This window comes from Rana temporaria, chromosome 6, assembly GCF_905171775.1.
Source record: "Rana temporaria chromosome 6, aRanTem1.1, whole genome shotgun sequence".
NCBI lineage: Eukaryota > Metazoa > Chordata > Amphibia > Anura > Ranidae > Rana > Rana temporaria.
The window spans coordinates 55,665,352-55,678,098 of record NC_053494.1 but is presented as its reverse complement, the minus strand read 5'-3'; the positions used below and the strand labels follow the sequence as shown (position 1 = coordinate 55,678,098).

At 43.1% G+C, this 12,747-nt stretch overlaps 1 protein-coding gene across 1 annotated transcript in view; it reads left to right on the top strand.

The window, feature by feature from the left end:
- SDR42E2 (short chain dehydrogenase/reductase family 42E, member 2) overlaps window positions 1-12,747 on the top strand; it is a 61,987-nt gene that overhangs the window by 32,370 nt on the left and 16,870 nt on the right. The window contains exons 8-9 of the mRNA XM_040356838.1: window positions 5,562-5,699; window positions 7,205-7,270. Coding sequence (XP_040212772.1) covers window positions 5,562-5,699; window positions 7,205-7,270 — 204 coding nt within the window. The remainder of the gene's footprint in view (window positions 1-5,561; window positions 5,700-7,204; window positions 7,271-12,747) is intronic.

The window sequence follows — 12,747 nt, the reverse complement described above, 5'->3', positions numbered from 1 at the left end:
GTGGGAGCGGTGTCTTGAGGAGGAATGTGAGCTTCTCCTCCGGTGGGAAGAAGTAGAAGGAGATCTATGTTTGGATCTCGACTTGGAAGATGAGTGTTGCGGTCTGGCAAGGTCTGCGACATTCGGCTCTGGATTAGAAGGGCTAGAAAAACATTTAGGGAAAAGTGAGTCAACACCCATGGATTGTGACTAGCAACCCCTAGCCCAGATCCCTTTCCAGCACATACCTTGTGCGTGAGGGCTGGCCGCCTGTAGACGGTGACTGGTCCATATTTTTCTGGACCTGCGTACAGTGGATGACAATTCGGAACCAACAAGGAACCTATGGTGCCGAATAAAAAAGTATAAGAAATAAAAGTATGCTGTCCCCTTTAAGAAGAAATGCTCTGCTAATTACTGCTTTCTCTCTTTTTTTTTTTTTTTTTTAAAAACACAAATAAATAAATAAATAAGTGTAACTAATTAAAAGATAGTTCAATTAGATAAAACAATTGAATATAATTAAATAAATGCAGAGAGACATAAGAAAAAAAGCATAGCATGGTAAAATCAATGTTAGCCAGAAGTAAAGAACCATTCACTGACCTGGCAACCAGAGGGGAGACACCCAGACACTCAGCTGCTCGCCTGAAGGGAAACCCAATGAATACAGGCGAGCAGCTGATTTTAAATCACCCGCCGGTGACGTCACGCGTCCTCCACAAACGCGCCTGCGCAGTGGATCGCGATCCCACGGCGCCTGCGCGGCCGCCGCGGGAACCAACGGACTGCGCATGCGCGACCAAGCCTCGCTCTGAGGGTGGATACGGCGCATGCGCGGGGCACTAGCGATGGGAATCAGGAAGTCAGAGGCGTGCTGGAACGCAGAAGCGCTCCAGCCGCCATACAAACATAGACAAACCACACAGAGGCAAATATAAACCGCTGCCATGGAGGAATATAGAGAGAAGGGACCTTGCCAGCCGATCCTAGATGTCTTCAGCACACGCCACAGCCACAACCAAATGTGCTGGGAAGCTCTCCACCCGCCCATGGCTGGGATCCGAGCTGCACCGCTTAAAGTGTGCCCTTTTCCATTCCTTGAAGAAACGATTTAGATCCATGGAGGAGGAAAAAAAAGGAACACTGAGTCTATTGGTGAGTTAACTTTTATGGGTATGGGGTCCTATCACATTGGAGAGGAGGCGGGATTAACCCACACGTAGGCTGCCATGGAGTCAGTCAGGAAATACATTTATTTAGTTACTCCCGAAATTCGTTTTTATTTATTTTGTTTTTCGTTAAAAAAATGCATTCGTCCGAAAATCCAAATTAAGGTTGAATCTGTCATTGAAGGCTTATGGTGTCTGTCGAATGTTCTAAGAAAAAAAAAAGAAGATTTGACAGAATCTTAAAAAAAAAAAAATTGACCGTTAATGTCTCTCTATGTCGAATCTTCTTGTCTCTCTCTATGTCGAATCTTCTTGTCTCTCTCTATGTCGAATCTTCATGTCTCTCTCTGTCGAATCTTCTTGTCTCTCTATGTCGAATCTTCATGTCTCTCTCTGTCGAATCTTCTTGTCTCTCTATGTCGAATCTTCATGTCTCTCTCTGTCGAATCTTCATGTCTCTCTCTGTCGAATCTTCATGTCTCCCTATGTCGAATCTTTTCTCTCTATGTCAAATCTTTTCTCTCTATGTCAAATCTTTTCTCTCTATGTCGAATCTTTTCTCTCTATGTCGACTCTTCTTCATGTCTCTATAATGTCAAATCTTTTCTCTCTATGTCAAATCTTTTCTCTTTATCTAGAATAATATTGGACTAATAGAGTTAAGGTTAGGCATATTCGACCGCAACGAAAACGAAAATAAAGCATTTTTTATGTCGGATCTTTCGGTTTTCGTTTTATGTGCTTTTGTTATCGTTTGTTAAATAGATTACGAAAATAACTGAAATTGAGACGAAAATGCATTCGGACGAAAACGAATGCACATGTCTAATAATTAGTGACAGTTGCTGGGTGTTTTATAGCTATATATTCTCTGTTCAGACCTACAGTCTTCCAATATATACATCCTTTATTGTTCTCAGATGTTATGTAACCAAATACAGAGAGGAAGGCAGTGCTAGAAAAATGCAAAACTGAAATGTGCTCTGCTCATTTGTTAAATTAGGCTTCATATTAAAAGTTATTTCCATAAAGCAGCAATTATCTTGTTCAGTTCATAAAGTACCCTTATTTTACAATAAAGCACGTTCTTTAAAACAACACCCATCTTTCACCAAGGTCCTGTATACAGAAACAGTATTGTTTATTGCAGTTGTATCAGATCACCAACCCCCCTTGAACATTTGCTGAAACCAAAGAACCTATAGAGTAAAAATAGTACTGTATACCAAATTACATAATTTAAGATCATGGGGTCCCATTTCAAGATATTGATAGGGCCCGCTCCCCTTCCCCCACCCCATTACCTTCATATTATTAGGTTGACTATACTCACTAAGTATAAATCCTCTATTCGTTTAGTAAATGCTCCCTTCTTATTCTTATTCTGTATTGCAAACTTCTTTTTGGCAGAACTACAAACCTTAGCTATCTTATCAGGTGTCATCTGAGGACACATTGGGAGATTTTTTAACAGCCTCAGAAAACTGCATTAGGCATACAGGCCCAGATTCACGTAGGGAGCACGTATTTGTGAGCGGGCGTAACGTATCCTATTTACGCTACGCCTCCGCAACTTTGACAGGCAAGTGCAGTATTCACAAAGCAAAGTTGCGGCGGCGTAGCGTAAATAGGCCGGCGTAAGCCCGCCTAATTCAAATGTGGAACATGTGGGCGTGTTTTATGTTAATTTATTGTGACCCCACATAAATGACGCTTTTTACGAACGGCGCATGCGCCGTCCGTGAAAGTATCCCAGTGCACATGCTCCAAATTAACCCGCAAAAAGCCAATGCTTTCGACGTGAACGTAAATGACGCACAGCCCTATTCGCGAACGACTTACGCAAACGATGTAATCGACGGAAAATTCGACACTGGCCCGACGTCCATACTTAACATTGGCTGTGCCTCATAGAGCAGGGATAACTTTACGCCCAAAAAAGCCTAACGTAAATGGCGTATCTGTACTGCGACGGCCGGGCGTACGTTCATGAATAGGCGTATCTAGCTGATTTACATATTCTAGGCGTAAATCAGCGTACACGCCCCTAGCGGCCAGCGTAAATATGCAGTTAAGATATGACAGCTTAGGAGACTTACGCTGGTCGTATCTTAGACAAATTCTGGAGTATCTGATTCTTTGAATCAGGCGCCAAGATACGACTCCTCACACTCAGAGATACGACGGTGTATCTGGAGATACGCCGTCGTATCTCCTACCTGAATCTGTGCCACAGTGTTCATTTCAGATTGGCTGGACTGTAGTAGAAGTGTTCCATGAGCAATATATCTACACTGCTAGGGCAGCTAAAGACATGCTCCCTACTGCCCGTAAGGGGGAACAGTGACTAGTAACAATCCTAGACATTCCTCCCATTCATCTGATATCAGACTGAAGTCTTTGGAGTTTATTTTGTGTCAACAGCCTCTCAAATGTGGCCCCACAGCAGCCACATGTGTCAGACAATGGGCCAGCTGGTGACAACGTGGAGGGAGGATTCAGCCTTCTGAGTCCTATTGCACTTACAGTGATGCAGGGCTGCCCAAACTAACTATGGAGCTGAGTGCACGAAAGCAGCGGTGGTTGCCGTGCGCGATGGCGCACTTGTCTATCTTATCCTGAAGAAGCCGATCCTATTGATGAGTGAAATGTGTTGGCATGACATCACATCACCACTTTGTGTTCTGTTCATTTAATATTTGCTCAGTAAAGGCTTGTCATTTATACTGTTTTGCCCTGTACACACGGCCGGGATTCCCGATGGGTCATGGTCCGTTGGAAATCCCGAAGGGAAAGATCGAGAACCTGCTCTCCCATACACACAAGCAGATTTTTCAACGGGAAAACTCAGGTGAGAGCTTTTGGCTGGGAATCCCGGCCGTGTGTATGCTTCATCTGAGTTTTTCCGAGGGGAAAACTGCTAAAAACTTCCGGTTTTCTCATACACACGGCCGGGTTTTCCGGCGGGAAAAAAAGAGCAGGTTCCCTTTTTTGTCCTTTTTTTTTGGCCAGTTTTCCCATCGGAAAAACTGCGAGGAGCATACACACGACTAGGGATTCCCGGCCAAAAGCTCTCCTCACAGTTTTCCCGTCGGGAAACCCGGACGTGTGTATGGGGCTTTTGGTTCTATTTGTAACAGTCCGTCTGGGTTCCTTCAGCCTATCTTCCTTACACTGGTTTGTTGAGTTAGATGGCTCACACCGATCATTTTTGTGAGTCAGTGGACATGTGCTTACGGTAAGCACTGCAATTTTCTTACTGTTATGTGACTATATTCAGTGAGGTCCCTTGTTTTTTTTATAGTTTTTGCTTGGTACATGGGTCAGACAGAGAAGTGCATTTGAAACCATATGGATAATTGTTGAAAATGGAGGTTGACGCTATGGATAATAGATTTTAACTTAAGTATATTTTGAGCACGATTACTGATTTAAATTATCAGCAAAGCAGATGAACTTGCATCAATTTACTATTAAGAACAGTAGGATGGTACTTCTAATGACAGAACACCTTCGCAGACCTGAACACAATCATGAGGATCTGAGGATAACAGCTTTGATAGGGAACTTTAGGATACAAAAGGAGTGGAAAGAATGGGAATATTAATTCATATGGAAATGTAACACATTGTATACTGTACTAAACAGAGCTTTCTTGTGCCACTGTGGCCATAACTAAGCTTCCATCTTTCTAAGGCCCCATGCACACGAGAAGCAAATGCAAACACATGTAAACTCAAGTTTTCAAAGGCAAAAAACGGTGTTTAAAACGCCAGTTTTTGCTGCGAATTTCACAGCGTTTTGCCACGTTTAGCTGCGTTTTACCGCGTTTGCGGCTATCAGCGTTCATAACAAAGACATTGTAGACCCTCTCAAAGCTTTGAAACGCAAAAACGTTTGCGTCTGAACCCAAAATTTTGCGTCTGAAAAAACGAGCCTAAACCCAACTGCTTTAAAACGCAAAAAAATGTGAATGTGTGCATGGACACATAGGATAACATTAAATGTGTTCAGGGGCAGTTGAAAAAAATGCCCAAATGCCTCTGAACTCGAGTTTACCAGCGTCTCGTGTGCATGGGGCCTTAAGCTCATAATTCTGTTCCTTGGCAGATTACATATAAAGGAACTAAATGCCCTGATCAAACTGTGTTAATTTCACATAACTGCTTTATTGCCTGGACTCACTTACAAAGAAATAACTTGCATGTTCTGCTGATCTGTATTTACGTCTCCTTATCTAGTCTTCCTAAATTGCTGTGGTTAATTAGCTTGAGTTCTTAAATGTCCTCTATATTTGTGTAAATATAAGTATGTGGTGTTTCTGTTATTTCTGTAACTCTATGCCTGAGCTGAGAATTCCCTGAAGCTTGCATTACTAAATAATGTACTTTTCTTTCTATGTTAATGTAGGCTAATGCTGAGAAGAGATTATTATGTTTCAAGTTTTGGAATGAACACACCAAAATAAATTGGATTCACTTGTATAATCTGGTAGATGCTCATGTACTTGCGGCAGAAGCACTGACAGCGAGCAAAGGGTATATTGCTGTGAGTTGAAAATCCATGTATATTACCTTTGGAACACAAACATATACAATGTATATTTTGGCACTAGAAATAGGGATTGATAACATTGTAATAATTTGGGGATCAAATAATATAGGCTAGCCCTGCATAGCCCACCAGTGTGAATAAGAACACCACTATAAGAGCTCAGAATGAATTTCCTGCCAGTTATACAGTAATTACACCATCTTTGTGAAATATATTGCCATTTGTATATTGAACTTTCAGAATGCCTTACCAAATACAGACAAACAGATGGTTTTGCCATCAACACACTTTCTTATGAGGCCCCGTACACACGACCGAGTTTCTCGGCAGAATTCAGCCAGAAACTCGATTGGAGCCGTATTGTGCAGAGAAACCCGGTCGTGTGTACACTTTTGACCGAGGAAACCGACGAGGAACTTGTCGAGCCAAATAGAGAACATGTTCTCTATTTCCTCGTTAGTCAATGAGGAAACTTGGCTCGCCGAGATCCTCGGCGGCTTCACAAGGAACTCGACGAGCAAAACGATGTGTTTTGCTCGTTGAGTTTCTCGGACATGTGTACGGGGCCTGAGAGTTGCAATGCCTACTCACTGCACTGTATGCATAGGCTATTCATGGCATTTATGTGGGGGTACTATATAGTTTGCATGAAATAGCTGAGAGCACTGACAACATTTTGAGAGTTCAGTTCTGTCCAAAGGAAGTTACAAATATACTAAGGCCGTGTACAGACGATCGGACATTCTGACAACAAAACCGTGGATTTTTTTCCGACGGATGTTGGCTCAAACTTGTCTTGCATACACACGGTCGCACAAATGTTGTCGGAAATTCCGATCGCCAAGAACACGTACGACGGCACTATAAAAGGGAAGTTCAATACCAAGTGCACCACCCTTTGGGCTCCTTCTGCTAATGATCGTATTATCGTATTAGTAGAAGTTTGGTGAGAGACGATTCGCGCTTTTCAGCCTTGTGCTTTTAAGTCAGTTACTGCTCCGTTAGAAGGGCAGTTCGTTAGCACATTCGTCACTCTGCAAAATCATTCTCTATCTCCATTATGAACACTAGTTTTACCAGACCGAGCGCTTCCGTCTCATACTTGATTCAGAGCATGCGTGGAATATTGTGTACACACGCTCGTAATTTACGAGAACGGATTTTGTTGTCGGAAAATTTGAGATCCAGCTCTCAAATTTTTGTTGTCGAAAATTCCGACAGCAAATGTCCGATGGAGCCTACACACGGTCGGAATTTCCGACAACAAGCTCCCATCGAACATTGTGTACGTGGCATAACAGTACCAACAGATATGTTTTGTACTTGTAGAAAATGTATTTGGCCTTAAAAAAAGACACATGCTGCCATCAAGTTTATGAACTTGTTAGCTGCAATATATTACATTTTTGTCCTTGGATTTGGATATTCCTTGTCATCCCCTGATGTGATTTTACTTCATTTTATTGAATAACCACATAACCTTTATTACTATGTTTCAGAGTGGAAAGGCATATTTTATCCATGACGGGGAACATGTCAGCTTTCACAAGTGGTTTCATCCAATGGTATGTGTAATAAATGGCAAAATCACTAATCTAGCTTAGGGCTTTGATAGGCCTTTGGAAATGGAAGAATTACAATTAGCGATCAATTATATGAAACCTGGCAAAAGCATAGATCCAGGTGGCTTCCCTATATTATATTATAAATCATTGGATCATCAATTAGCACCTCGCCTTTAAAATATATTTATTGCCCTGTATAAATCCCCGCCATCATCACACTTCATAGAGGCATATATCACAGTCTTACCAAAACCAGGTAAAGCTGCCACGGCTCTAATTACAGAAAATCTCATTACATAAAGAGGAGCTCCAGCCTCTTAAGTGAAAATTAGAAGTCAGCAGCTACAAAAATTGTAGCTAAACTTTGTACCGAAACTCCCCCTTTTGGGTGGAGCGGCGCTTTAATGCTGATATCAAAATATACGCAGACATCTTAGCAAATAGTCTTCTACCCTTGCTGTCATTCTTGATTTTGTATGTTCAAGTTGCCAGGGATTGGAATTGAAATGTACGTGAGGCCCAAAAGGACTGGATAGGCAAAGAGAAAGCAGTAACACCACAAACACTAGCCTCAGCCCCATGAGTGGCACTTAAACATTGACAAACTAATTCTAACCCATCCACTTACAGTAACCACACTAAAACAGATTTCAAGCAGCATGCAAATCTCCATCAGTGTCATCCCAACCAGCCTTCTTACTCCCCTTCATCGAAATCTGGATTTTGAACCTGGAATGTCGCCACATTTTCTCAAAGGCCAATGGCCCTGCTGTAAGCTTAACCACTTAAGACCCGGACCAATATGCAGGTAAAGGACCTGGCCAGTTTTTGCGATTCGGCACTGCATCGCTTTAACTGACAATTGCGCGGTCGTGCGATGTGGCTCCCAAACAAAATTGGCGTCCTTTTTTTCCCACAAATAGAGCTTTCTTTTGGTGGTATTTGATCACCTCTGTGGTTTTTATTTTTTGCGCTATAAACAGTTTAGGCCGATACGTATTCTTCTACATATTTTTGGTAAAAAAAAATCGCAAAAAGGGTTTAACGATTGGTTTGCGCAAAATTTGTAGCGTTTACAAAATAGGGGATAGTTTTGTGGCATTTCTATTAATAATTTTTTTTTTACCACTAACAGCGGCGATCAGCGATTTTTTATGTGACTGCGACATTATGGTGGACACATTTTTGGGACCATTGTTATTTTCGAAAAAATATAAAAAAATGATTTTTTTACTGTGAAAATGACAGTGCAGTTTAGGAGTTAACCACTAGGGGGCGCTGTAGGGGTTATGTGTGACCTCAGGGAACAGACGATCAGTGACATTGCCACTGTGAAGAAGGGGCCCGCGACCCACGGCTGTGCACTTAAAGAGGACGTACAGGAACGTGCCTGTGCCCAGCTGTGCCATTCTGCCGACGTAAATGTGTAGGAGGCGGTCCTTAAGTGGTTAAAATGTTTTCAAGTATAGCAAAAGAAACAAAAACAGATCCAATCCCCTGGTGGTCATATTTGCAAATTAGCCATTTTCTAACCCATCCAACCAACCGCAAACATTTTGCATTGAGATTCAAGACCCTGGAAACATTATGTTCCAAGAGACTCCCCAGAGACACTGGATTTCAACTCTATACACCAGTATGCTCTCTTCTTTAACTCCAAATACGGGCTTGGCATGCAAAGGCTGGAAGAGGGACCCAAGATACACACATGTAATCCATAATCCATCATAACTACTCCTCACGAACCCCTAAAAAACAAGGACTGATGGGACCAGTACATGTACTGAAGAGGTCATAATCTTCTCCTATATGCAAACATTGGCCCAGATCTACGAAGAACTTACGGCGGCGTATCTATTGATACGCCGCGTAAGTTCTACGATGCGCCGGCGTATCTTTGTTTTGTATTCACAAAACAAGATACGTCTGAATGTGGGCTAGATCCGACTGACGTACATCTTAGTACGCCGTCGGATCTTAGGTGCATATTTACGCTGGCCGCTAGGTGGCTCTTCCGTTGATTTCCACGTAGAGTATGCAAATTAGCTAGATACGCCGATTCTCAGAACGTACGTCCGCCCGGCGCATTTTTTTACGTCGTTTGCATAAGGCTTTTTCCGGCGTATAGTTACCCCTGCTCTATGAGGCGTACGCAATGTTAAGTATGGACGTCGGGCCAGCGTAGAATTTTCCGTCGTTTGCGTAAAACGTTCGTGAATAGGGCTTTGCGTAAATTACGTTCACGTCTAAAGCATTGACTATTTGCGACGTGATTTCGAGCATGCGCACTGGAATACCCCCACGGACGGCGCATGCGCCGTTAAAAAAAACGTAATTTACGTGGGGTCAAGATGAATTAACATAAAACACGCCCACATCTTAGTCATTTGAATTTCGTGCCCTTACGCTGACACAATTACACTACGCCGCCGTAACTTACGGCGCAAATTCTTTGTGGATAAGGAACCTCCGCTCTAAGTTACGGCGGCGTAGTGTATCTGAGATACGCTACGCCGGCCTATATATGCGCCGAGGTACATGGATCTGGCCCATAGTATTGACATATGTGTGGGTACAAACTGGGTGAGTTTAATATAAACACAGATGGAATTTTCTTCAATTTGCTCAACTTTTTTATGATATCCATGCACTAAACAAAACTCATAAGTAGTTAGAAACGTAGGAATTGTGTATAGCAAAAATGTTTGTTTACTGCCTGTATATCACACCAAAAAAAGCCCCGTACTATTTTGCACTGTCAAAAACTGGACCGTACGGCATATATTGATAGTTAATAAAAATTATTAAAAAATAAAAAAGTGGCAAAATAGCATAATTTCAGTTAAAGGAAACACGTTTAATCATACATTATAATAATGCATGTAGTAAATGCATAAATACTTTTAAATAAATGCATTTAAATATATGTGAGGATACTTTTGGTTGGCATTATAATTGCTCTCATTATCATCATAGAAGAGATAAACCATTGAGGTCCCGGTAGAGCTGCCACAGTACATACATTTGTTTGGTTTCATTGGCTTTTTTATTTTTGACCACAAAAATGCTTGAAAAACTCTTTAGTTAACATCAATATGTTGTCTCTAGTTAGAGAAAAAAACGCTGAGCACCTCCACAACTTTGTATTACCATTTTTCTAGAGGGATAAAAAGTTATAACTTGGAGACACTTTTCCTTTGAAGCCCTTGGGCCTTGATCTTCCTAAAATCAATATTTTAGCTTTGGGTGCATAATAAAGAATTTAATAATTGTGCAACCTTACAGATCAGGTGTTATAGCAACACTAATCATGTTTTTCAACTATAGACTTCCCCGTCTCTTTAAAACAACCTGTGCTTTGCCTAAGCAATAGGCTTGTTATATTAGCCCCTCCTCAGCATCTTTTCTGTATATGGGACTGTATGCAGAATGTTTTACCTGAAATAACGACTTCAGAGGCAGGAGGTGGAGTAAACTTGGCCGCAGGCCTTTATTACTGGTATTATTTGTTTAAATTGACCATATTTATTGAACAATTAACCAACTCAATATATACACCATATAACACATCACTTATTTACTTAACCACCACCATTCATCAACCCAGTCACTACGACTCAGGTTGGATCCACTTTATTATTAACTAACCCCTCTTGTTCATTACAAACCAAGAGAGAAAACCAGTAATAATTAGGCCGCGACAAGGGGGGGGGGAGGGAGTTCACAGGTAGGGATCACCTTGCGTTCTGGCTGCTGCAGCCTGTTGCCCTGGCTTAAATAACCTTCTACCCTTCCAGAAGGTTCCCCTGGGACATGTGACCCGCTCCTAACTATCCATTGGGCCCTGGCTAATCCACCTGGGATTTTACCTTTCAGGTGTGCAGGGGAGGGGCCACCCTCCCCGCCCACCAAGGCCAAATTACCTATTAACCCCAGGTGTGGGGGAAGAGGGAGACATAATCTTTCCCTCTGCAACATCCCCATGTGCTCAGGGAGCTTAAAGCAGCTCCCTTCACATTCATGGGACTGTATGCAGAATGTTTTACCTGAAATAACGACTTCAGAGGCAGGAGGTGGAGTAAACTTGGCCGCAGGCCTTTATTACTGGTATTATTTGTTTAAATTGACCATATTTATTGAACAATTAACCAACTCAATATATACACCATATAACACATCACTTATTTACTTAACCACCACCATTCATCAACCCAGTCACTACGACTCAGGTTGGATCCACTTTATTATTAACTAACCCCACTAGCCGGGATTGTTTTCAATCTGGCCTCCTAAACAAGACCGGCCCAACCACCCCGCCTCGCGGCCAACTCCACCATATTCTGAAGGTTATTGTTGAAAATGTCGAGCCCAATTTCAGAAAGATGAACCCCATCCGATCTAAAAAGTCCCGCAATTCCCCCTTCTAGATCTATGTGCCTAAAGGACAAACCCCCAATAGTGGGCATGAACTTTGCTATTGCCTTGTTCAACCTTTTCCTGACCCTCTGTTACGGAACCATGAACCAGACGTACAACAAGAGATAAGTGAAAATAAGAAGGCTTTATTGAAAATCAAGCTGTAAAGCAAAAGTCCAAACGGATGGTGAAACCGAAGCAGAGTCTGCTAAGCCAGAGGTCAGGAACCAGAAGGGTAGTCAGACGAAGCCAGGATCAGGAACCAGCAGGGAAGTCAGACGAAGCCAGGATCAGACACCAGCAGGGAAGTCAGACAAAGCCAGGATCGGAACCAGAAGCAGCAGCAGTCTTAGAAGCATGTGAACACAGGGGGACCAAGCAAGGAACTGAAGCCACAGACCTCCTATATATATGAGCCAGGCATCCAGCTCCTCCCAGTGGGAAGGAGGAGCCGCAGGGTGGGAGGCTACAAGAGACCCAGAAACCAAGATGGCCGTCAGCACATGTCAAACGAAGGAGACAGGAGAGAGGTAAGACCATGACAGTACCTCCCCCTCAAGGGCCTCTCCTCCGCGGTGCAAAAAACGGTTTCTGAGGGAAGCGTGCGTGGAAGGCTCGGAGCAAGGCAGGAGCATGGACATCTGCGGAGGGAACCCAGGAACGCTCCTCTGGACCATAACCACGCCAGTGGACCAAAAACTGCACCCGACCGCGGACCAGGCGTGAGTCCAGGATATTGCTCACCTCATACTCCTCATGATTGCCCACTTGGACCGGACGAGGCCGAGGAACCGAGGAAGTGAAGCGATTGCACACCAGTGGCTTCAACAGGGAGACATGAAACACGTTGGAGATCCGCATGCCAGGAGGAAGCGCAAGGGCATAGGCTACCGGGTTTACCCTGCGAAGCACTCGGAAGGGACCAACAAAGCAAGGAGCCAGCTTGGGAGTGGGCACTCGAAGGTTGAGGTTGCGAGTGGACAACCATACACGGTCTCCGACCTGGTAGGAAGGAGCAGGCGCTCGTCTGCGATCAGCCTGGAGTTTCTGGCGCTGCGCAG